Raw genomic sequence first — 27,105 nt, 5'->3', positions numbered from 1 at the left:
AGGGTCGACAGGGCTGAGTTTGCCATTGTCATTTCTGGTACCTAGGTCAATGGTGGGTGGCTAGTCTGGTTTCATTCCTTTTTTGACTTTCTAGTGATTTGATACAACTGAGTGGCTTGCTAGGCCATTTCAGAAGGCATTTTAGAATCAGTCACATTGCTGTGGGTCTGGGGTCACATGTAAACCAGACCAGGTAAGGATGGAAGATTTCCTTCCCTAAAGGAGATTAGTGAACCAGATGGATTTTTAATGACAATCAACAATGGTTTCATGGTCATCATTAGACGTTTAATTTCAGATTTTTATTGATTGAATTAAAATTCCACCATCTGCCATGGGGATTTAAACCCAATCCCCAGAGTGTTACCTTGGATCTCTGGATTACTAGCCCAGTGACAATACCACCACCTATCTGCATTATATTTTCTTGACTGATTAACTCCCTTAGCAGGAAATTCGTCAGGTGCTGCAAGCTCAGAAACCCTGGGAGTAATTTTAATCTCCAAAAATAGATGGGTTTGGGGTGTGTGGCAAAGTAAAATAAAAAAAATCAAACAACTTTAACCTGCCTCAAATCTGCTCACTTTCACTTTTAATGGAGGTGGGACAGGGGTCAAGTGACTAACCTGCTCTCATGAGGTAGGTCTGTCAGTGAGAGCTGTTAAGGAGGCTTCAGGCTTCTTTTAACAGTGTTATTTTTAACTAACGTTGACCAGATTTCTCTGGCCTCAGGAATTTTGGCAGGGAAAAGGAAATGGGATGGTTGTATCCATACGACAAGAACATTTACAGCACTGCTTGTGGGCCAGGAGGAGGAGATGTATTTCCTCTAGGCCCAACAAGCTAACCTGTAAACACCTGTCTCCCCACAGTGATCCTTTCCCGTGTGATCGTCCCTCAATTCCATCTTGAATTCCTAACCACCATCCCCCCCTCCCCCACCACCATCGCACCCTATCCCCGACCACCATTTCGTTCCCCCACGATCTCTACCTCTCTTCCTTCTGCTTCAGCTTTTCTAGTCTTACTGGCAGCCAGCCTGTCAATCAGGTTTGATGTTGGGTGGGAATGAAGGGAAAATTTAAATGATGTTCTACAGTTAAAACCTGCAAGACGTTCAGGAAACCTGTACTCTTGGGCTTCCTATCCATATCTCTGAACACGGGGTCCTGTAAACATTGGGGCCATTATTGCAGACCACAGACCGTTCAGACATTTCTATCTGAACTAATCCTTATTCAATCTGATTTCCATAGAACTGCTCATGCAGTTCGCAATTCTAAAATAGGACAGATAAAATGTATTTTATACCATGTCAGAATGAAATTAATGTGGACTCCAATTATTTTTTTCAACATCTTGTGAACTTCCATGCTAAACTTTATTTTACAATGACTGGGAGGCACACTGGACAGGAACATTGTTCTTCCACATTTACTGCCTATACCTGAATCAAGTGCAGACTGATGAGATGAAAGTCGTTGCTTATTTTAAGAATTACAGAAGAAATGCATATGGCCAAGTCTCAACCCAGCTTTGAGTGGGCAGGAACAAAGTGTACAAAACTACTCATATTATCATTGTCACTTAGGCAAGCCAAATGTGTGGGAAATGGGAAATTTATGCCTGTTTAGCTTTTCTATGATTGGAGCAAAGCAGGATAAGTCTTACTGTGCATTAGATTAATGGTTCAGTTGGCTCAGGAACGCATGATGTCAAGAGTGACAAAATGCAATTTTTTAAACTTGAACTGAAATTGATGAGTTCAGAAAAATAAATCAATATTACCTTTTTTCTTTCCACACATCTATCTATACACCCTTGCTTTGAAGGGAAACGATTGCTGTTTCCTCCACAGCCACTGTACACAAATGGTCTGCATTCATTGCCATCTGGAGAATAATACCACAGCAGCTGATATTGTGAACAGGAACCTTCATCCATTGGCTGGCTACAAGGAGCTATGTAGACACAAAAAGAGAAAGACGAACTTTAAATCAATCTGGCCTCAACACAAGCCACAGTGAAGCATTTTTTCATGTGAAAATATTACCATTTCTATAAAGTTATGCCGGTTGTTTATATAAGTCATTGACACGCTAAGATCAACACTGATACATATACTATCTACCTTTTACTTACAGTTAAATATGTCAAAGTGTTTATTGAAATATTTAGGTCTTCTGTACCTGTGGGTAATGTGAAAAATACATGACATAATATGTATATAAAGAATGTCTTTATGATTTCCACACTCAACAAATTTTCTCCAGGGTATTTTTTGTGAGGCATGTTAATATGTTGCTTATGAGATAAGGACATGCTTCTTTCAGAAGAGTAGCTCTACATTATGCATGACTTTAGTCTAAGAAAGAAAGGCATGTTTATTTAAAGTCTTTGAGAATCATCTCAAAGCATTTCATGTACAATGAGTTACTTTGTTGTTATGTATGCATATGGAGCAGCCATTCTACACACAGCAAGATCCCACAACCTGTAATGAGATGAATGATCATTAATTTGTTTCAGATGATTTCAATTGATGGATGGTGAGTTCCATATAAATATAAACTATAATTAAAACTTGTCCATTATTTTGTTGCCCTCATCCTATCCTGCATGGAGACCCATTTCTCTATACCACACCTCGAAGCCTTGAAAAAATGTCCCAGAAATTTTCCCAATGTGTTCCAGAAGTCCTTTTCATAGTTCCAACAGCAATGATTATGAAATGATCAGTATCCTTTTAAGTAGCACTTGAAATTGACATTAATGCCATGATTACTCCCAAACAACTGGTTCAAATGCTGGCCACCAACATGCCATGAAGCCTCTTTAATGAATGCCAGCAGGCATTTTTAGTGGCAGTTATCGATTTAACAAGCCTCCGGGTGGCTGTACCTAGCGCTGGTGTCAGCTCCTTTACTAAGATGGCATCTTGTGCTAAACACAGGTTAAACCAGTGTTTCAACTTGCTAGGGCCTGAATGCATGGCCCCAGGGTGCATGAGGAACTCCTTGGGCTGAATTATATGGGGTGTGTGGTTGGTGGGAGTGCTGGGGGGCGCTGGGCAGAGTGAGTATGGTTCATTACCACATCCACCACTCCCCCGTAAGAACTATCAGACACCAGCTGACCTACATTAAATAAGGTCACCCCACAGCAATAACATACTGCAGACAGCATGAACAAGATAAGAATCAGACATCTGCCCCTCAGTGGGAGGGAGTCCTACCCTGGAGAGCTGGCAGCTCTAACAGTCCCAGCAGCACCACAACTCAGTAATGGGCTTTACCAGGACTGCAGGCAAGCCCACGGATGAAGAGGACATGGACTGGAGAGAGGTAAGTCTGGGGTTTTAGATGGGAAAGGATTGCAGAGCCTAGAGAGGGATGTAGTGGAGGCCAGGATGAAGGTGAATGTAGCAAATGCTACACCCTTGTTCAAAAGCGGTGTAAGAATAAGAGTTCCTCTCCATCTACTCTGTCTAGATCCCTCATGATTTTGAACACCTCTATCAAATCTCCTCTTAACCTTCCCTAAGGAGAAAGCCTCAGCTTCTCCAATCTATCCTATTGACTTGGGTCTAAACTAGGGCACAATTTCAAAACTAGCAAATGATACAAATCTTGGAAGTATTGCAAACTGTGAGGAGGGTAGTGATAATGTTCAAGACATGGCATAGATAGGCTGGTGAAATCGGCAGACATATGGCAGATGAAATTTAATGCAAAGAAATGTGAAATGGTACATTTTGGTGAGAAGAATGAGGGGAGGCAATAAAGGGTACAATTCTAAATTGGTTGAAGGAACAGAGGCACCCTGGGGGTATATGTGCACAAATTGTGCAGGTGGCAGCGCAGATTGAGAAACTATTTAAAAGGCATACGGGATCCCGGGCTTTATAGATAGAGGCAGAGCACCAAAGCAAGGAGGTTATGATGAAACTTTATAAAACTCCAGTTCAGCCTCAACTGGAGTATCGTGTCCAACTCTGGGCACTGCACTTCAGGAAAGATGTGAAGACTTTAGAGAGAGAGTGCAGATAAAATACGGGAATTGGTCCAGGGATGAAGGATTTCAGTTATGAGGATAGATTGGAGAAGCTGAGGCTTTCTCCTTAGGGAAGATTAAGAGGAGATTTGAAAGAGGTGTTCAAAATCATGAGGGATCTAGACAGAGTAGATGGAGAGGAACTCTTCCCATTGACAAAAGGCTCGAGAAACAGAGGACACAGATTTTTGGTGATGGGCAAAAGATCCAAAGGCAACATCAGGAAAAATCTTTTACGCAGGGAATGGTTAGGATCTGAAATGCACAGCATGAAAGAGTGGTGGAGGTAGATTCAATTGTGGCTTTCAAAAGGGAACTGGATAAGCTCCTGAAGATAATAACTTCACAGGGTTATGGGGAAAGGGCAGAGGAGTGGGACTAGCTGAATTGCTCTTGCAGAGAGTCTGCGCAGAATGGATGGGCTGAATAACCTCCTTATGTGTTGTAAACATTCTGTAATTCTAACATTCTATTAGCCTTTTAAAATAATTTTTGTATTTGTATACTAGTTTTTAGTGATTTTTGCACTTAGACTCCTAAATCATGGTCATGTTTCTTAAAGAATACGTCATCTATTTTTACAAAAGAATAGAATTGAAAAGTAGGCAAATTATGTTAAACATATATCAAACCTTGGCTAGACCACACTTAGAGTACTGCATTCAGTTCTAGTCACCATATTATAAAAAGGATATTGAGGCACATGAGAGAGTGCAGAAAAGATTTACAAGGATTATAACAGAAATGTGTGTGTATACACTTCAGGAAAAAATTGACAGGCTAGGCCTCTTTTCTTGAAAAAAGGCTGAGGGGTGATCTAATAGAGGTACTTAAATGGTGACTAGAGACCGGCATGGACTGGTTGGGCTGAATGGCCTGTTTCTGTGCCACATATCCTACATAATCCTATTTAAAAGAGAAAGCTGGTGTCGACATTGTAGTTAAAGAGAGCAAATTATTGGGTGGGATAAAACATAAAAATCAGCATCCTTGAAAGTGGATAAATCTCTACGCCTGGATGAAATATATCCCAGGCTGCAATGGGAAGCAAGGGAATAAATAACAGAGAATGTGAACATTGTTTTCCAAACCTGTCTGGCCTAACCTGCCAGAGATCCCAGATTGGGCCATCCCCTCCCCACAGTCGCCCTTGCTGTTCAGAGGAGGGAGAAGCCTGCAATCCCAAATGTGAACGCTACGACCCCGTCTGGGGTTGTGATCCATAGTTTGGGGAAATGCTGTCCTCTACACTTTTCAGGATCCTATTATCTATTGTCTATTCCCTTGCCTTGTTTGTCCTCCCCAAATGGATTACATCACATTTCCCCATGGTGATGGAGAACTAGTAAAGCTGTACCATTGTTTATAAAAGGAGAAAGGAATAGCCTGAATAATTACAGGCCAGTCAGCCTAACCTTGGTGGTGGAAAATTATTGGAAAAAATGCTCTGACACAGTATAAATCATCATTTAGAGAAGCATGAATTAATCAAAGACAGTAAGGATTTGTTAAGGGAAGGTTGTGTCTGACTAACTTGATTGAATTTTTTGAGGAGTTAACAAGGAGGGTTGATGAGGGAATAGTTTAATGTAGTATACATGGATTTTAGCCAGGCATTGACAAGGCCCTGCATGACAGACTGATCAGTAAATTGAAAGCCTGTGGTATCCAAGGGGAAGTGGTGAGTTGGATCCAAAATTGGTTCAGTTATAGTCAAAGGATGTTTTTGTCGAATGGAAGACTGTTTCTTGTGGGGTTCCACATGGCCCAGTACTGCATCCATTGCTGTTCAATTATTTAATCTTAAATGTAGGGAGCATGATTAAGAAGTTTGCAAATTATATGAAATTTAGCTGTGTGATGTTTAGTTAGGAAGAGAGTTATGGACTGCAGGAAGATATCAAAGGACTGGCCAGGTGGCAGAAAAGAAGCAAATGTAATTCAATCTTGGGAATTGTGAGGTAATCCATTTGGGGAGGACAAACAAGGCAAGGGAATAGACAACAGATAATAGGATCCTGAAAAGTGTAGAGAACAGCATTTCCCAAACTATGGATCACAACCCCAGGTAGGGTTGCAGAGCTCACATTTGTCCTCCCCAAATGGATTACCTCACATTTCCCCATGGTGATGGAGAACTAGTAAAGCTGTACCATTGTTTATAAAAGGAGAAAGGAATAATTACAGGCCAGTCAGCCTAACCTTGGTGGTGGAAAATTCCCCCTCCTCTGAGCAGCAAGGGCGACTGTGGAGAGGGGATGACCCAGCCTAGAGTCTCTGGCAGGATAGGCCTGGCCCCACTGGATCAATTCCGCCAAACAGCACAGGCCAGTGCCCAAAGTGCTGTTCAACTTCAGAAAACACTTTTAGCAATAAGTTTGAGTGTGCCTGAGATATTTGTGCACGGACGTGATGCAGCTAGAGGCCTGCATGTGTAATTCAGTCACTGCCTGAGTGTGGAAGAAACCAGGAATTCATGTGGCTAAGTTGGGAAACTGAGTAGCAGCTTCAAACTTTACTCTATTTCTACTCCTGTTTGTCTCCCTGACCTAGTGACTTGGCTTCACAGGTACCAGCAACTAGATCAAAAAGGGGAAAGGGGAGGGGTCTATGAATGAGTGAGGGAGGGGGAGGGGGAGGGGGAGAAGAGGGGCTGGGATGAGAGGTTGCTGAGTGAGAGGGGGAGGGGTTTGGGAAGAAGGGCTGCTGGATGAGTGAGTGAGTTAGGTGGGTCAGGGGGTTCGAGAAGAGAGTCTGGTGAGTGTGTGCATGAGGGGAGGGGAGTATGGAAGAGGGGCTGCTGAATGAGTGAGGGTTTGGGATGTTGAGAAGAGGGGCTGCTGAATGAGTGAGGGTTTGGGATGTTGAGAAGAGGGGCTGCTGAATGAGTGAGGGTTTGGGATGTTGAGAAGAGGGGCTGCTGAATGAGTGAGGGTTTGGGATGTTGAGAAGAGGGGCTGCTGAATGAGTGAGGGTTTGGGATGTTGAGAAGAGGGGCTGCTGAGTCAGTGGTGGGGAGGTGAGTTGGGAAGAGGGGCTGCTGAGTGAGTGAGTGAGGGAGGGGTTTGGGAAGAAGGACTGGTGTGTGAGTGTGTGAGAGAGGCTGATTACAATGTCTGTGCGGGGGTTGTGGGGGGAGGTGCTTCACTGAGTCTTTTGTCACCAGTGAATTTGGAGAGCTTGGCTGAGACTCACGTGAATTCGTAAAATAATAACATTTTTACAAGTGCTTTAAAAACACAGATTTTCATATTTAAATGATGTATTTATTATTATATATTGATCCATAAGACACAAACTTTAATAATTATGTATTGAATGTTACTATGCTGCTTTATTGCTGTTTTGGTTTTCCTGGCTTATGGTATCACAATCATTTTCATGTGTTAAAATGGGGTCACATTGGAAATAGTTTGAGAAGCATTGGAGCGTAGGTCTACAGATTGCCCCCAAATAACCCCTATGGCCCCTCATGCACCCCCATGCCAAGTAATAGCAATAGGACTGTCACTATGGAATTCATTTTTTCTTATTCTTTAAAAATGTGAAATCTTGTTGTGTCATTCTTCAGCTACTAAGTGGAAGTTCACAATTAAAATAAAAGCAAAATATTGCAGATGCTGGAAATCTGAAATAAAAACAGAAAATGCTGGAAAAACTCAGCAGGTCTGGAAGCACCTGTGGAGGGAGAAACAGAGTTACCTTAAAGTTCCGAAGAAGAGTCATATTGGACGCGAAATGTTAACTCTGTTTCTCTCTCCACAGATGCTGCCAGACCTGCTGAGTTTTTCCAGCATTTTCTGTATTTATAACTGGAAGTTCAAATTTCTTTTTAAAAGCTGTCAGTCTTTATATGGAGATCATAGCAAAGGAATGTCTAGCAGCTGGACTATGGCAGGAGGAGACATGGATGGGGAAACCATTTTCTTTGCAGGTTGATGCCAAATCCATTCAACCCAGTTGGTTACTTCAAAAACCTCTTGACATGTCAGGTAGCAGCCATGAAGTGCCAACCATTATGAGGTCTGATGTATTGGTAGTAGTTGCTGGGCCATCTCAGGATCCCGCATAGATCAAAACTTGTATTTAGGACCTTTCTGGTCTCTCTCATCCAATAGCCTACAGGTCAGGCTGTTTCCTTACAATATATTAAAGAGCTAACATTTCTTCCTTAAAGAATTAAGCCCTACAGTTAGCACAGACAGGCACTGATTACAGGGAATGTGACTTGCTTCTAAAAAATTTAATACCAGGATTTTTACCTGTTAATGGGCTCTCCAGAAGCTGCTTCTTCTTAAAGGATGTGCCCATTAAATCTTCATTATTCAACATAACTGGTTGGAGACATAAGTTTAAGGAAATAATGAGCGACGCATATTGAATTAGACTCTATTTCAGCAATTGTTCCTGCTATCTAATGTATTTCAGAAGGTAATAAGTATTTTAGTTAAACTTGATAAATGTCACAGAACAATTAGTTGTTAAACCAATCAGAAATATAATTGCTTCCTGTTATTTCCATTAAAGGGTCTCCTGGTTCATAAAAGGAAATTAAACGTCTGATTTTTTTTTGTTACAGTTACACTATCAGAAATGTCAAACAGACTTTGATTTATTAACGATATTTATGCATAATTTATCCCCGATATTTATGCATAATTTATCCCACTTTTTTTGAAGATTTTTTTTTGTCATTAAGATCAAGGAACTTATTGGTGGGGAAGAGAATACCTTACTAGCTTGTGCCACTAAGTATGAAGGCTGAGTACTTGCCTGCTGGGTACATGTATCAAGGGCCTACATCTGGCCTCCCTGAGCTCTTGGATCTTTGTGACACAACTGTCTCTCTATTGGTTTATTAAATCCAGCAGCCTATAAATCTGATCATGCTGTTCCCGTTTTACAGGTATAAAATGGGTGCATAAAGATGTAATATGGTGAACAACATGTGTGCACTCTTCTGCACCTAAAGTTCACTGCCCACCAAATTAAACTGGGCTACTCAGTAGGATTCCAGGGTGGACACCTGAAATGGGTGTTAGGCCCATTGCAAATGCAAATTGGGATCTTAACACCTGTTTTAGGCCCCTTTGTAAGATAAGTTAGTGACTGGCCAGCCTGTTTTTTTCAGGTGCTCAGCAGCTAAACCTGCTGGCCCTTACAGGGATTGCTGGAGGCTATCACCCAAAAGGTAAGTTCATGTTTATTTACTTACCTTATTGGGGAACCAGGAAGAGAAGGTGTTCTGGCCTTGGACCTGCATTAAAACTGGGGGTCGTTGCTAGCCACCTCTAGCCCTCCCACAAACCTGACCCCCATCTTGATTGCCCTATTTTTGTTTTTATTCTGCAGTTTTCCTTTTCTCCATATAAATTCAAAGTTTGTTTTTGCCCTGCTGTTGAAATTTACCATTCACAGGCACACTCACCTATTTTTCTAGTTCATTCTATTTATATAGTTTTCTTAACTAAGCATATCAGATCATTGCCTAAGCTGAAACTTATTGAATAAGACACTGGGACAAATAATATGTTTATCTCCTTCACAAATTACAAATAATTAACCTTTTTTTCTTATTCACATTTGTATTTGGTTTTTGTTACAGATATAAGAAATCATAGGAGATTCAGATCTTTCTGATACAGGAATACAGAGATACGCAGCTTAGACATTGCAATAGTTGGTATGAACCCTAAAAAGCGTCCTCAGGAAAGGCATGTTGCTGTCACACTTCTGCAAAATAGTACTGGCAGAAGGGGAACAGCTCCTAGGAAATTCCCATCTTAGACTACTTCTCTAACATTAGGGAGTGATTTCTTGGCACTTGCAGGGAACATTGGTAGGGAAATCACATTCCAACAGCCCCCAATTTGTGGCCCAGTTAAATAAATTGATTAATGTCAGACCCATGATTTCTCAAACAACACTCTACGTGTGTGCTGTTTCTCATTGGGAGTGCTTGATCAGGGAATTAAGATTTCTATGTCCTAGACTTCCTTGACAAGACATTCCTATGGTTCCAGCAGGCTAGATGGAGTCAACAGTCAATCATTTCTATTTATACTTATATCCAGACTGGTCAACTCTTTTCCTAACTAAGTACTAATCAAAGTCTTTTGAAGGCGTTAATCCACATTTGCTCAGAACCATCTCTTCACTTTAACTTTTTTCCATTACTTTCTAAGCATTCAATCCTTTCAATCCACTTCTAAACTATCTCCTATCCCTTAAGTCCACCTTTGTGTTTTTCAACACTCTTCCTTCTGCACTCTTAAGCCAGCGCTCTTAAAATGGTAGCTATGTTGGTCCATAAAGCAACATTATATTATTTAAGACTGAATTCAATTCTCTTGCAAAATATACCTTAAGTGTTCGATGTGTGTCATGGTAAAATCTTGATCATTATCATCACTATTACTGTTCCTGTGCCATTGAGGCATATAAGGCAATAACCAATTAAATACTGCATGTCCGTATAGCAAGAACTAAAGCCCACACTGCCCTGACTCTGAATTGAGGAGGAGAATGGAACATATGGCTAACAGCCTGCCACATAGAATCCTGTTTGCTAAATTTTCCACTTTGGCTCTGAAACTCATTGGTGCTACTTAGCAGATAGGCACTCCACAAAGAAATATGAAAAGATGCCTAATGTCATTCATTAATGCACAATGTGTGAGAGAACTTCAGCAATTCTACTGTAACATGACAGACCAGGGCCAGACCTTTTCATCCCTCGGGCGGGTGCGCGCCTGACCCGAAGGGGAGTAGTATAGTGCGCGATATTTCGCTCGGCAGGTGCGCGCGTGATTTTACCTTGCCCGTGCGATTTTCTGCTTGTCGCACAGGCAAAACTGGCAGGCAGCCAGCTGGCATTTTCACAAATCTCACCTAAGGGTGGGATAAAAAAGCATTGCCAGTGGGAGTAGTGAGCAAATTTGGAGATAATTTGCAGCTGGTTGCTTATTGCTACTTGGAGGCTTCACCTCTGTTCGGGGCTTCATCTCAGCATTTCCAGGCCTCATTTCAGGACTTATTGCTGTCTGCCAGGCCCCCTGAGGATTCAGACCGTGCGGACCCTTCCGGGTATCAGACAGTCTTCTGTAACCCTGGTAATGGGGACTGTGGTCTCCATTGGAGGCACCGCTACTGAGGAGGAAGCGAGGGGCAGAAGGGAGAGGAGGCCAGGTGTCCCAATGCAGCTTGCAGGGGAGGGATCTGTGGGAGGAGAGGAGCAGGCAGAAGGGGTGCAGGGCCAGCAGGTAGTCCAAGGTGGAAGGGGCTGCAGAAGACACCACTGTCCTGCTGCCAGGGTTTAGAGGCGGCGATGCAGCTACATCAATATGTCCGAGGTGCAATGCCAAAGGATGCTCTGCCTCTCTAGGGAGAGTGTGACCTCCATTTGCCAGACGATTGGGCCTGAGGTCAACTCTGACCGTGTGAGTGGACATCCCATGCCACTGGCTCTGAAGGTCACAGTGGCCCTCAACTTCTATGCCTCTGACTCTTTCCAGGGGTCAGTGGGGTATCTGTGTGGAGTCTCCCAATCAACTGTCCATAGTTACATCAAGCTGGTGACAGAATCTTGTTCAGGTGGGTACAGACCTTTACACTTTACCGTATGGACGAGGCCAGTCAGGCTGAGCGAGCCAGAGGCTTTGCAGCGATTGCTGGGTTCCCCCGCGTCCAGGATGCCATCGACTGCACACATGTGGCCATCAAGGCACCAGTGGGTCAGCCGGGTGCCTTTGTCAACAGGAAGGGATTCCACGCCATGAACGTGCAGACAATGTGTGTCCACAGGATGCAGATTCTGCCAATCTGTGCAAGGTTCCCTGGCAGCTCACATAATGTGTACATCCTGAAACATTTCCAGGTGCCGAAGCTCTTCAGTCTCCAGCCCGATTGGATGAGTGGCTGCTGGGTGACAAGGGCTATCCGTTGAAAAGGTGGCTCATGATGCCTTTCCGCCACTCAAGAACAGAAGCAGAGAAGCATTACAATACGAGTCATGACTCCACAAGGGCGGTGATAGAGAGGGCCATAGGTCTTCTCAAGATGTGCTTCCGATACATGGACTGTTCAGGGGGAGCACTACAATACCCCCCAGAGTGAGTGTCACTGATCGTGGTTGCATGCTGCGCTCTCCACAATCTGGCACTGGCAAGGGGGACCCACTGGAGGAAGAGGATCGTGACGCAGCTGCACAGGCCACAGATGATGAGTTCAGTAGTGAGTCTGAAGATAAGCACGGTGAGGAGAATGCTGAGGGTGTGGAGCCAGACCTCAGTAACCTCCAGGGAGGCAGGGACACTAGGGATGCCTTGATCCAACGCTCCTTCAGCTAGGCTACCAAAGATCAGCTTCAAACACATGCCAGGGCTGCCGCCTCCATCCCAGATGTCTGAAAGGATCCTTTCATTTGAACACAAAGAACACTTAGTGCCTGTGCAATAGAGTTCAGAGCCACTTACGTCCAGCATTACATACTGGCGTACCCTGCACCAATAAAATAAAAAGGTGAAGCATACTCAGGCCAAGACAACAAAAACAAAATTTATCTCATTTGGACAATTCCAAACTATTTACATAAACTTTCCAGTCTTCATTCCCAGACCAGTACAGATAAAGTAAGCATAAATTAACATAAAATCTCCCGTGACCTGTTCTTCTTGTGCTCATGGTGCCTTTAACTTACGTTTGCAAGTGTTATGTCTAGGTGCCCCCCCCTCGTTGGCCCCAGCATTGGAGACAGCCTGCTGACTCTGCTATCTTGATGACCTTCATGACCTTGGCGGTCGTTCTCTGGCCAGTGGAGCCTGTGTTGACCCCGCCTGGGAGGGAGCGGCTAGTGCCATGGCTGGCATCTCTCCAGTCATTGCAGCTTCATCAGATGCGACGGTCACTGATGCCGTTATCCGGAGCATCCTGAGAGGAGCCTGCAGAGACGACAGGCAGCTTGTGCGCCAACGTGAGGTTGCTCTGGACCTCCCTGCACACCATCGATGGACGGGCACCTAGCTGGGATACTGGGTGCCTCATCCATCTCCCACACTGGCACTGACCGCCTGAGGTCATTGCCTGTGTGAGGGTTCGCAGGTCCAAGCACAACCCCAGATACCCCTCATTCTGTCCCTGGAGCTGCCTCTCCATGAGAGTCACCACTCTCTCAATAGAGGAGGCAGTTCACTCACCCATGACAGTCAGTGCAGTGCTCACGGTCTGCATGGGCTTCTCCATCACAGAGGCCATGGCATGCAGACCCTCATGGATCTCCACCAGCTCCTCCCACACATCTCTCTGGACATCCAGCATCTGCCGCCTAATGGATGACTCCAGAAGCCCATCATGAGCCTTCGACTGAGCATTGTCCTGGTCCCCAGCAGTCCTCTGACTGCTGGCACCCTGGACACTCTCTGCCTCCGCCTGCGCCTCAAGCGAGTTTGAAGTGCCCTCATCAATGTGCACCAAGATACTAGCCGCCGCTCTAATGCCTACTGAGGTGCTGGTATCTGTGCTGATGTCTGCTTCAGAGAACAGGTATTATGCAGGTGAAAATGATGCCCGGTGATCCTCCGATGTCAGGGGTGGCCCTTCGGGGTCTGCAGAATGGACGCCTGCTGGCGAACCTAAAAGGGAGAAGGACATGTCATTAGTTAAAATCATCACACTGTCACTGCGCATGCCAGACACACAGGTAAGACAATGGAGATCTGCACCACGGTGCCTTCGTCTTTCAGTGATCAATGGGGACTCCAGGTTCAAGGCTCCCATCAATGAGGAGACTACACTAGAATGGTTGCACAATCTGAAAGTCTCATGTCTGTGCACTGCGCTCTTACCTTCGTCTGGCACCCCTGCCTCTCCAAGCCCGGTTGCACAGAGAGCGTACTGGCTCTCGAACTCTGGGGCATCCTGCTCTAACTGGGAAAAATCCTGCCCGAGGGCAGAGGAGCAATGGAAGCTGAAATAATTCTGGAACATTCACTAACCTTTATATTCAGTTCATAAGATAACAGGATCTCTAACTTATCACACAAAATAAAGGGGAAGAAATTGGGTTCATCAATACCCATTTTTTAGGTGCTAGAGTGCCCTTAGAGCTCTAAAATGGCATTTGTGATGCATGTGCACATTTGTGGGGCCAATCACACTTGTTGAGGGTATTAGCATGTACAAAGCAAATGGTTGCCAGAAGTATGCTGACAATGATATCCCATCAGCAATCAATGCTAAATTAATGCCATTTTGGAGCTTGACGTTCCAGGTAACATCCTCCCTGAACACGTGCTTAGCAGCACGATGCACCCCTTCTCAGCTCTATTTAAAGATATCATTAACTATGCATGGATACTGGTTGAATTCTGCTGGCTGCTGCTTTGATTCTACAAGAGTTTGGCGCTTTAAATAGTTGTTTCAAATTGCAGCCACCTGTGAAATACCACAGAGATCGCACGGACAAGTCTGACCATCTGCCCACAGAGCTGAAGTCTCCATTGGCACTGGTTCTCAGTCATGTCCAGGTAGCTTTGCTTCTGCCTGTAGAGCCTGTGCTCAGGGTAGAGCCTTCTTCTCCTCTCGTCTGGCCTCCTGATGTCCGGTGCTCTGCCCTTCCTGTGCAGGCTGCTGCTTCTCATCTCCAACAGCTTTGATTTCTGAGGGTGCAGCACCCATTCCCAGCTGCACCTTTGCTGGTGCTCAAGTGAAGTACAGTCTTGCCCACTGCTCCAATATCCACGTGATGCCAAGAGGGTGCCAACCCCCTGCACTGGCAAAGTGATGGGCTGCTTCAACTTTAACTTCGTAGAGTAGAGTCATAGAGTTTTACAGCACGAAAAGAGGCCCATCATGTCCACGCTGGTCACCAAGCCCCTATCTACTCTCATCCCATTTTCCAGTACTTGGCCCATAGCCTTGTCTGCTATGGGGTTTCAAGTGTTCATCTAAATACTTCTTAAATGTTGTGAGGGTTCCCACCTCTACCACCCTTTTAGGCAGTGAGTTCCAGATACTACCCACCCTCTGGGTGAAAAAGAATTTTCCTCAAATCGCCTCTAAACCTCCACCTCACCTTAAATCCATGCCCCCTGGTTATTGACCCCTCGACTAAGGGGAAAAATTTCTTCCTATCTACCCTATCTATGCCTCATAATTTTGTACACCTCAATCAGGTCACCCCTCAGCCTTCTCTGCCCTAAGGAAAACAACCCCAGCCTATCTAGTCTTTCTTCATAACTGAAATGCTGAAAAGAGGTAAGCCCTTTAACCTATGACAAACATGTACACTTATCTTTTGAAAATGTTCTGATCTCGCTGACTTGCCCCCTTCCCTGCTTTCAGCTGGTCTGAGGCAGACAGCGGCTGAATGCCGGCCACCCCCAGAAAAATCCAAAACCTTTCCAGATATGGGCTTTTAACAAGCCCTAAACAATGTTAAATGGCCAGTTTAGGAGCATGGGCAAGTTTGGAGGCCCGTGCTTCCCCATGCCCTCATGCAAACTGGCGACACCAGAAACGGAGGTGGGATGTCCTGATGCACGACGCTGTCACCATGTTTCCAAACCACTCGCCTCCATTCTGGCCTGGTTTGGGCCCTGAAAACCCGGCTTCTTGAGTGTTAATAATGGCTTGTCTGGTTAGGAGGGAAGAATAGCATTTGTTGGGGGTGAAGCATGGGTCCGAGAGAGCAATAGGATAAGAGTGAGTATAGCTGTTTGGATGGGGATGTGAGATGTGTCGAGAGAGGAACGAGTGGAACTTTAAGCTGTCGTTCTGAGGAATGTCAGGGTGTGGGGCTTGGCAGCTGAAATTGCTAAGCCATTCACCTTTCCTGTCCTGGATCCTTGGTGCACTGTTTGCAGATTGGAGGGGCTACACTTATGCTACTGACTTCCTTAGCCATTTCCATACACATTTACTTGGTTGGAGAGGTTGCCTATTTCCTTCCATCCTTGGGAAAGATCACCTCACTACAGATGCTTTTTTCCCCATAGCAGGACCTCCAGCTAAGAGTAAGAGAGCTGCGGAGCAGCCTTCCCAGGTCTCCTCTCCATTCCTATGGTTGCTGCAGTCTCAAAAATCCATGTCCAATTGATCCATTCTAACCCATGCTGTTGTCCCTTTCATTAGAAATCTATCCTTTCACAGACCTAGTGTGTTACCTTACCGTCCTCCCTGACCAGCGAAGTCGGCGGGCTAGTCAGAGGAATAAGTATGTCAGAAGAATCAGTGGTTTAGCCAGATGAGGTGACAGGGCAACCAGAGCAGTGAGTGGACCAGCCAGAGAAGTCCTAGCTTCTGAGTCACCCCTCATGATCATGATTGAGACAATCGCCCTGCAGGCAACTCACTAATTAGAGGTGAAGAATAGAGTGCTGCTACACATTTTTTAGAGTCTGCAATGGCTTAAAGGAGAGGTGCTTTCTTTAAGGGAAAAGGAGAGAAGCAACACAATGAAACTGCAGGAAGATGTCTTTGGCCAACAGGAGTTGGAATACGGTCCCAGAATATTTCGATGCAACAATAGAGAGCAGCTGAATGACAGGAAGGAGTCCCTCTTCCTGTAGTGGACAGATTCCACTCCACCCTGCTAGTTTCTTCTGCTGCCTAATCAGCAGTTCCTAAAGGGATTACTGGAGGGCGCCACCAAGAAAGAAAGTTTTTTCAAACTCACCTCCCTGTGGAGCCAGGAGGAGTAGGAATGCCGCACTAACTACGCTGGGCCATTGCCTCCTATTCTCCTTCCCCCTGCACCCCCACCCCCAAACCCACACAAGCCAACCTGAGGCTACAACTGGCGAAGCAGCTGGATTAAGTTGGTGTTCTGGAGCTGCTTCTGGCACACGCTGCTGGTACTTCAACCATGCTGTGCCTGAAAACAGACTGAAAGCAATTCCTGGGCCGTTGAGTTTTAATGAAAAAAATCAATATTAATAATAATTCTATCAGGAGAAGGCCATTCGCCCTTGTGAGCCAGTTCTGCCATTCATGACTAAAGCCCATTAGTCTGATAAATGTAGAGTAGCAGTGCAGTTGTGTACATCTATTTTATAACCAATGGTTCAAAGTTGACAATTTTAAACGCCATATAAGCAAAGCACCCCAAAAATAATCCCCAATGTTTGCACGTGACTTAGTTTAAGAAAGACTTCCCCATGAAACATAATTGCCATTTTCAACATTTTATTTTCAGGAAAAGTCACCCAAATACATTTCAAAAGAATACTCTGGAGTATGCAAGTTAGGTTTTAGACATTTTAAAAAAAGCATTAGATTTAAGATTCTGTTTGAAGCTTTTGGGCTAGAGGAGCTCCGAGAATATTTTAACAGCAACAGAATTGATGTAGATGATCGTTCAGTCTAACTAAAAATAGCACCAGCCATCGTAAGAGTTGTCTATTATTTTCCTTCTGACTGCTCTCATAGATTACTCTTTCTCTATATTGTCCGTATAAATATACTTGAAAGGGTTTTATTTTTATCATTGGTTTTGAAGATGCTAATGTGCTTTGCAAAACCTGCAGCTGGTCTAATCTGCTTGCATAGCTCTCAGTGGCAATGAAGGTGCCCACTGCCCTCCATTTATATCTCAAACAGTCATTTCAGGAAACCATGGGGGTTCCTGCACAACATCAGTCAGGGAGCAATAAAGGTATACAGGTCATTGATGTTTAAAGCAGGTCTTTTCATGCAGCAGGTCTTTTCATGCAGCAGGTCACAGAGGTGCCCTGTTGGCTCTTTGATAAAGTGTACCTTTCTTATGCAGAGCTCTTCAGTATTCAGGCACTGGATACAATTGGGCAGATAATATTTACACTACCTGGAGGTCTATGTGCTGGCATCTGGAAGGTTCAGAGCAACTGTTGGAGTCATGAGTGGTGACAAAATAGGAAAGTCAAAAACTCCAATTTGCCCACCAACATTATATTGACTCTAGCAACCTTGGCACTACCAAGATGTCACTTTTCTGTCTGTTGCTAATTTTAGGGAAAGCCAATTGTCATCAATCCAGCAACACCATTTACCAGGTGCCTCCAGTTCAGTCACTGCTACTAACATTAGAGCTTACTCACAAGCCAGTCCATTCAGATCCAGCTTCTCTTAAGGATGTCCATCCAGCTCTTCTTCATGCTGTATTGCTTAGTCAAAGACAATTGACTGAGCAGTCGATGGTTGGGTTGTCTTAACCAACTGCCATATGGAGCATGGAAGCAACTTAGAAAAAACCCCAGAAACCTTTGGCAAAATATCTTGCCTGCCAAATGGCACCATATCCCCAGCATGTGCAGAACTGAACCAATAACCACAATGCACCCATCTCTACTCCAGCAAAAACTGTGTGACTTCAAAAATGTTTCATACTACTTTGGGCCCACATTACTTATATTCAGTCATTGTCATCTAAAATGCTGCCACTTAAATAGCTGACACCTGTTCACAAATAATGTATATACCGTTTTACATAAAAGCTACCCCTCAATATGGCATAGTATATTGTGCTGTTTTTTAATGGCTTTGTTTCTGCTGTACAGGATCAGTTCCATGTTTCTGTAGCTTAACTTCATTGTTACAAGTGAGGTATAAGAAACCTCAACTGGTTGTCTGCATTACTTACACAAGCTAAACTGACATCAATAACCAACTGATGAAGTTACAATTTACTGTGGAGCTTTCATGCTCAACTTGTTTTCAGGATTGATAAATATAACATTGAATGAGATAAGAATCACAAAAAGGGTTATTAAGGTTTAAAATAATTACATTCTCTAGCGCGCTGGATATTTCCTTACTTGAGTTCCAGCTAACTGAAACATTAACTATTATTATTAGTAATACCTATCTATTATCAGCTACTGATTTTAATGGGCTTTTTGTGAAGGTTCATGCTTGAACAGATATGAAATACTGCCTCTAAAGTAACATCTATATCTGTGCACATTTTATCATTGCACGCACAGATCCCTCATGCAGTTAGAATAATACACAACACATTGGAACTATATCAGAGGAGGCAAGGGAGTAAAATACAGTGAGTGCTTACTTGCACAGAATGCTGACTTTTTAAGGAAAAACGGAATATGCTGGAAGAAATAAAAGCAGAAACTTTGATATGCAACACATAAATTGGCATTTGTAAAGAGAAAGGATGTTTTTGGGTGTACATCCTTCTTTCTTTTCCAATAGGAAATTTAGGAGAAATTTATTTGCCCAGAGAGTGGTTTGAATGTGGAACTCACTGCCAGACGGGGTAGTTGAGGCACATTACATAGATGCATGTAAAGGTATTTTCAGGAGAAGATAAATAAACATGAGGGTGAAAGAAAATGAAGCATATGTTGATGCGTAGGTGAAGGCTCATTTGGAGCATAAACACAAGCATGGACCTGTTGGCCAAATGGTATGTTTCTGTGCTATAAATACTATGTGATGTAGGCACAAATGCTTTAACTTGAGAGGATGAAAGTTCAACAGTTCAGAATTAATTGCTTCACATTGAAAGTGGCAGATGTGTGGAACAGACTGTCAGAGAGATACTGGATGGGGTTAACGTCAACAAATTCTGGACCCAGCTGGATAGTTTTTTTGTCAAATGAAATGATTGAGAGATATAAGATAGATGGCATGGTATGGTATTGTTTGAATTTTGAATCATAAGAGGCGTGACCTGGATATTCTACTTCTATTAAGTACCTGTACAGAAATTTGAACTCAAAACACTTTTTAATAAACTTGTACTATACCTGTAGTGTTTGACATTTGTTGCTCAATTTGTGTTGCATTTCCAAAGCCAACTTCATCTTCAAACTCAATTTCTTCACTGTCATCTTCATAGTCTTTTCCATCAAATGCACCCTTCTTCCTTTCTGCACCTTTTCCCCAGTCTTCATCAGAATCATCTGTCCTAATAATCAGATGGAAATCTCTTCCTAAAGAAGAGACAATAAGAAGAAAGGCTTCTATTTATATAGCAGCTCATTGCATCTTAGAAACAGCAAGAATTGCTTCGTATACAATAAAGTACGTTGATTTTTGGGCTGTAGGCAAGGAAAGCAAGATCCCACAACCAGTGATGATATGAATGACCATCTAATTTATTTTTAGTGGTGTTGTGGAAAGAATATTGGCTGTCCTTCAAAGAGTGCTTTGTGATTTTTAATATCTATTGGAATTGGTAAACAGTGCCTCAGTTTGATTTTCCATTTCGAGGACAATGCCTCCCATAATGAAACACTCCCTGGACACAACACTGGATTGTTAGTAGAAAATTTGGCCAACTTCTGGAGTGGAGCTTCAACTGACTATTTACCCTTCATTGTCATTGCTTGGGCTTGACCTTAGACTGACCCCTAAGGCCACATGAAGCCAGATTTAAGGAATGGCTCAGGCAGTCCATCTTCTGATCACATCATAAACTTAATATTGATTTGTTTTTACATTATGAGAAATCAATTATTTTCACCAACTCTCTAACATTAAAAATAATTCACTGGGGAAATGTGCTTACACATAAGCATTGTAACTGTAGAGTTGCCAGTTTGGTTTTCCTTCTACAGTGACTGGTCTGTGACCAATAGTACAGTTTTAATGCGATTTAAACTAAGTAACAGTTGGGTTTCATCCCCCTTTGGTGTGTGTGGTTTTAATGCGCAAACAATCCAGGAAATGATAGGAACATGGGAACATAGGACTTAGGAGTAGGAGTAGGCCATTCAGCCCTTCAATCCTGCTCCAACATTTCAATGAGATTATGGCTGATCTGGTTGTGGTCTCAACTCCACTTTCCTGTCTGCCCCTCATACCCCTTGACTCCTTTATCTATCAAAAGTCTATCCAACTCAGCTTTAAAGAAAAAATCAATCTCCCAGCCTCTACTGCTCTCTGGGGAAGAGAATTCCACAAACTAACAACCCTTTGAGAGAAAATATTCTCCTCATCTCAGTCTTAAAAGTGAGACCTCTTCTTAAACTGTGTCCCCTAGTTCTAGTCTCCCCCACAAGTGGAAACTCCTACCGGTATCTACCTTGTCAGGTCTTCTCGGGATCTTATATGCTTCAATAGTAGGCGTAGCATTCTCTAACTTTATCAGATAAGGTCTCACATATACTGTTCCCATTACTTGCAAAAGAGATTATAGGCAAAATCTTTAGCTCAGCGGGTGGGCGTGCACATGACCCGCTACAGCGTAAAATGACACACGTTGACATTGGGCGGATGTCCCGACGTCAACGCGCAGTCGCACGATATTTTGTTCAGTGGGCACACGCTGGAGTCAGCAGCGTACCCGCCGACAATTAAAAGACCTGTTAAGGCCATTAAATTATCATTTAAGTTAAGTTTTTCGCTTCCTGTCTAGCCTTATGGTTGACGGGCAGGCGAAAAGGCCAAGCGGCCTTAGCACTTTTTAGGAAACATTATCCACGAGTGGGATGAGGTTTCCTAAAGCAAATAAAAATAAAGTAAAAGTTTTAAATTTAATTAGTGACATGTCCCTGCTCATGTGACAGTGTCACATGAGGGGACATGTTTTATTACATTATTTATTTCTTTTTTTTTTTGAAAATGCTTCATCTCCCTGAGGCTGCTCTGTGCCTGAGGGAGATTCTGAAGTGCGCACTTGTGCGCATGCATGAAGATTGCACTCGTCCCACTCACACCCCCCACCCGCCCGCACAGGCAGTGCTGAGCGCTGCCACTCGTGTTTCACGCTGGGCAGGCCTTAATTGGCCTGGCAGTGTGAAATTGCCTTCCGGCCTCGATCGCGGGTGGCGGTCAGCTTCCCAACCACTACCCATCCACCCCTGCCGAGCCCGCCCAATATGGGCGAGATTCTGCCCTATGTAATAGTGCTTCCCGGTGATCCTACTTTACATTGTGTCCAACTCTAAAGCCACATTCAATATTAAACCAATGGATATTGCAGATATAAAAAAAAACAATGGATAAAGTTGATCTTTTAATAAATAATGTAAGAAGTTTTTCTTTGTAACAAATGGCCTTCCCACAGAATTTCATCCTGAGAGATTGAAATGTTTCAAGGCAGTGCATTTTGCAATTTTGTTGGCAAGTTGTTAATTACAGAGAAAACCAAGACATTCACATTCTATTTAAGAGAAATTTCACCCCCAATTAAACATTTCCATTAATTACGTGGATAAATACCATGGAATCAAAAATCACATTTTCAAGTGTATGATATACATAAAAACCATAGAAATAGGAAGAGACCATTCAGCTCCTCAAGTTTGTTCAGCCATTCAGTTAGATCGAGGCTGACTGTATCTTACCTACATTTACTAGTCTTGATTCCATAACACTCAATACCCTTCGCTATCAAAAATCTATCAATTTCAGTTTTGAATTTCAGCTCCGTGCCTCAGGGAGATTTCTGTGCTCTTTTGCATGGATGTGTGAAAGAGTGCAGGCCCCGACTCTCCCTCCCCCCATCCCCCCAGCCCGCACAGGTAGCGCTGAGCGCTACAGGCCGTGCGTCACACTGGGCGGGCCTTAATTGGCCCGCCCACGTAAAATGGCGGCGTGGAGCCGATCGCGGGCGGGGATCGGCTCCATGCCCGCTCCCGACCGGCCCGCCCAACAATCAGAAAATTCTCCCCATAGTGATCTTCCAGGAAGGACGATCAGCCAGTAGGGCTGTGTTCTGTCAAGGCACCCAGTGTCTCTAAAAGAATCATCATAGAAAGAAAAACTCCCATAACAATTTTTTCCATACATTATACAGGTTAACACAGGTAAATGTTTGTTTCAAGACAGTGAAGTATCCTAAGGTTCAGGTGGCATTAACAAACTGATCAAATCTTTTGACATGTTACCAACCTGAAACAAACTCTGACCAATAAGTTCTGTTCCCTCTGCCTTTAAGCCACACCTTAAAACCTACCTCGTTGACCAGTGCTTTTGGTCACCTGGCCTCCGATCTCTTTTTGTGGCTTGGTATCAAATTTTGTTTGATAATGCTGCTGTGAAGTGCCTTAACCTTTTACTATGTTAAAGGTGCTATATAAATGAAAGTTGCTCTTGTTGATGCGCTGCATTTATGCGTACGACTACAACAATTATTGTTTTAAAATGAATTTTAATAAATGCATGAATTTGTCATTTATCTCCAAACTTTCTAAGCAAATGCCCATTTTATCAATTCCCCTTATTGCTGTAAGGTGCATGACTGCGCATACTATAGGTTTTAGACAGAGATCCCTAAGTCCAGACAGTTATTGAATTGTTGAAACCTATCAGTAGGGCAAAGGGTATGCAGATTGCTTTTGGAAATGCCTGACATTGATAGAGTTAAAACCTGTTCCATTCTCCTGTATGAACATACCCTACCCTGATGAGTATTAATAAGTCAGAAAACTATTTGATAATAGGAGTGTGACAATTTAGATAGCCCTTCCTGCACAGTTGGAGATTGGGACTTTTAATCCAGTTATAATCCCCTTTGCGAAATTCTGCTTGGCTCCAACAGACAGTACCATTCAGGTTTTTAAGTGAAACAAAAGTTTCTATACACAAGGCACAGTTCAATACAAGTACCTCTTCTCTAACTTGCATTACCTTAAAACTCCAGTTCTGAATATCTATCTATGTATGTTCTTAATGGCTTCACAAACAGTGTACTGGGCTGATTTGCAGCATGATATATGCCAGCCTGTACTGAGAAATCACCTGGCTTCTGTGTGACCCATTTAACCATACTAATCTATGATAAATGTTTCAATCTGGCAACAAAATAGAATAAGAATCTCGCCTGCAGGGTCCCCCAGTGGCTCAGCTGGTAAATGCACCATGCTGTGTAGAGATACCTCCAGGCCAGTAAAGGTCCCAAGTTTAATCCTTATTGTGTGCTCAGTTAGATCTCAGATCTAACAGTTCTTGGTAGCTATAATTGCCTAAGATATTCGTGTGGGAAAGCACAAAAAAAATCAGCTAAGGATTTCTGATCCCAATCATAAAGTTCGAGTGTTGATGTCTGGTGAGGATATAATTGGGCTGAGATGTGATGCCACCCCCCCCACCCACCCACCCACACCCACTTCCCCCCGCCATCATCTCCCCTACTTGAAAAGTTTGTCACCATGTACAGAAAGAAACTCCATTGATGTAAAGTACAGCTGCCTGCAGAACCAGGCCTCAGCATTAATGAACACCCTCAGATGAGGGAAGGGAAAAAAAAAATCTGTCCTAGACCACATTGCATGAGAGAAAAAAAAGAAACAGAAGTGCTGGAAACACACATCGAGCCAGCTAGCATCTATAGAGAGAACAGACACTTTGGGCATGGACTCTTCTTCAGAACTGAAATAAAAGAGGTGAAGAGGCATATTAATATGACCAGAAAATATATAAGATGGATATACAGATACATAAAAACCCAGAAAAGAATCATGGGATGAAGGATGCCACGGATCATCTCAATCAAGTAATGGACGAAAGCTTTTACAATATTTAAGAAGTGTGTTGATGACTGAGAGAATGGGGGGAGGCCTGGGGAACTGTGAGAAAATGAGAGAAATGGAATACCTGTAGTTCAGGTGAGAAATAAAATGAAGATTTAGTAAAGTCTAAAATTGGCTGACCATTGAAATTGCTCAGCATGATCTCTTCTTTCCATGACAACACGATGGATAAGGTCAGTTATAACGGGGCAATATTGGAATCCTTTGAGAGCTGCGGTGAGGTCAAACAGGGTTGTGTTCTGGTCCTGATACTCTTTGGCATATTCTTCTCTTTGCTGTTGTCATATGTCTTCAATTTTTCTGCAGAGGGTATTTACTTGCATACCAGAACTGATGGAAAGCTATCCAGCCTTGTCTGTCCGAGATCCAAGAAAATAGTGCACCAAGTCCTCATCAGAAAGTTGCTCTACACCGATGATGCCACATTAGCATTCCATACCCAGGAATGCCTTCAGCTGTAATTGGACAGACTCTCTCACACCTGTAAAGAGTTTGGTTTGACTATCAGCATCAGAAAGACAGATGTCATGGTCCAGGGTTTTGTCATACTGCCATCTATCAGCATTGACGATGTGACACTGATAACTTTTCAGCCCGCTGTCTTCATCTGCAGGAAATGCAAAAGAAACTACCATGCCAGAGTAAGGCTTCTGTGCCACATCAGGTGATGTTTAACACAGAGTTGACCATGAAGGTGTAAACTATTGTCTCACGAGGTGGAAGATTGCCAAGACTGAAATTTACTTAAGTCAGTGTTTAGACCAGAAGGTTGCAAGGTGCTTAAGAAAAAAAAAGCGATGTTGGGAGAAATAGGTCCGCCTCATACCGGTTTCTAGTGGCATATGAGTATTTGAGGGATGAATTTCGGGCTGCAGCAATCTGTGCCCAATCTCTCCCGGCAAGAAGTACACCAGCTGGGTAAAGCATGTGCAGTGCACGCTCCACTTAGTTTTTTTCCAGGTCTACAGCAGTCTAATCAGAGGTTCTTAAAGGACCACCAGAGGTTGCTGACAGAAAGATATGGTAAGTTTTTTTTTTTGGAGCCAGGAAGAGTAGGATGTGTAGCACAGCAAATTTGGGTCTCAGGAGAAGCAAGAGAGACATGTTCACATGAACATAGTCATAATAATAAGATGGAGGAAGAAAGATTATGATGCAGAGACATTGAGCGAGGTAATGGTGTAACTTAAAACTGCAGTAAAGCTCTCAAAAAATGTTTCCCAACTGTCACTATAAGTGCTTTCTACTATTTATTTTTCCTAGTTTACATAAATTATTGTTTAACTCATTCTGAAAAAAGATTTCACCACAGCTGTGGATTTCTAAATAATATACATGGGCCTGACATTTTCCTTTGTCGGGTGCGACCAATTGGCGGGCCGGGAAGCAGATGTGAAATGCACTTCCGACTGCAATCGGCCCCCAACCAATTAAAGGCCAGCCAGTGTGAAACACACCTGGGAAAAGGCTCAGCACTGCCATTGGGGGTGGGAAGGAGGTGGGGTGCCGATCTCACCACAGGCGCTGGCGAGACCTTCCACTGAGCTCCCTGAAGGCAGACCAGCTGCCTCAGGGAGTTGCAGACATCTAAATAAGAAAATAAAGCACAAAAATGCTGCAAAAATGTCCATGCAGCACAATCAAGCATCTGAAAGCTGACCTCAGAAAAAAAAAAATCCCCAGGTATTTATTTTTGTTTAAAATCCTAACTGAGATTTCATCCCGCCCTTGGATGGAGTTTCATCAAAAATTTAAAGCCTGCCTGGCCGATCGGCCCGTCCGCCAACCATGAGGTTGGACGGGCCATGAAAAATCGCTGACAATTGGGGCATTTTAGGCTCAATTTCACGCTTAATTGTCGGCGGGTGCTTTTCCGGCTTTTGCGTGCGCCCACCGAGCGAAATATCACATGAGTGCACAATGACGTCAGGACGCTTGGCCGACTTCATCTGATTTCACACCCGTTTGGGTTGGGAATCCCGCCTGCGGGATGTAAAATTCTGGCCTATGGAATTTTACAACACATAAACAGGCCAATCTTTTTTAAAATTCATTTAGGGGATGTGGGTGTCACTGGGAAGACTAGCATTTATTGTCCATTCTTAAACGCCCTTCAGAAGTTGGCAGTGAGCCATATTATTTAACCACTGTAGGTGCACACACAATACTGTTAGGAAGGGAGAACCAGAATTCTACCCAGCGATGATGAAGGAACAGTAATTTATTTCACAATAATTTATTGTGACTTGGTGGGGATAAGGAGGGTTGTGGGAGATGGGCAGCTTTGTCAATCTTCTTGAGTGTTGTTGGAGTTGCAACAAATGGAGAGTATTCTATCATACTCTGACATGCTTTGTCGATGTTGGAAAGGCTTAGGAAAGTCAGGAGGTGAGTTACTCAGCACAGAATACCCTGACTTTGACCTGTTCTTGTTGGCTCAGCATTTATGTGGCTGTTTCAATTAAGTTTCTGGTCAACAGTGACCCTCAAGTTACAGCAGTGGTAATGCTATTGATTGTCAAGGGGAGGTGGTTAAACTCTCTCTTGTTGGAGATGGTCACTTTTGGCACTTGTATGGTAT

The 27,105-nt window shown here is 43.5% G+C and overlaps 1 protein-coding gene across 1 annotated transcript in view; it reads right to left on the bottom strand.

Annotated features, from left to right (window-relative positions):
• Window positions 1-22,409, bottom strand: part of LOC144688028 (uncharacterized) — a 37,181-nt gene extending 14,772 nt beyond the window's left edge. Inside the window, exons 1-4 of the mRNA XM_078554680.1 lie at window positions 22,338-22,409; window positions 19,794-19,979; window positions 8,316-8,387; window positions 1,789-1,961 (exon numbers count right to left, since the gene is read on the bottom strand). Coding sequence (XP_078410806.1) covers window positions 1,789-1,961; window positions 8,316-8,387; window positions 19,794-19,979; window positions 22,338-22,362 — 456 coding nt within the window. The 5' untranslated portion in view covers window positions 22,363-22,409. The remainder of the gene's footprint in view (window positions 1-1,788; window positions 1,962-8,315; window positions 8,388-19,793; window positions 19,980-22,337) is intronic.
• Window positions 22,410-27,105: the final 4,696 nt, after the last annotated feature.

The sequence above is a fragment of the Cetorhinus maximus genome, chromosome 12 (genome assembly GCF_964194155.1).
Source record: "Cetorhinus maximus chromosome 12, sCetMax3.hap1.1, whole genome shotgun sequence".
In the NCBI taxonomy this organism is placed as follows: domain Eukaryota; kingdom Metazoa; phylum Chordata; class Chondrichthyes; order Lamniformes; family Cetorhinidae; genus Cetorhinus; species Cetorhinus maximus.
This window is presented reverse-complemented; position numbering and strand designations above follow the sequence as displayed.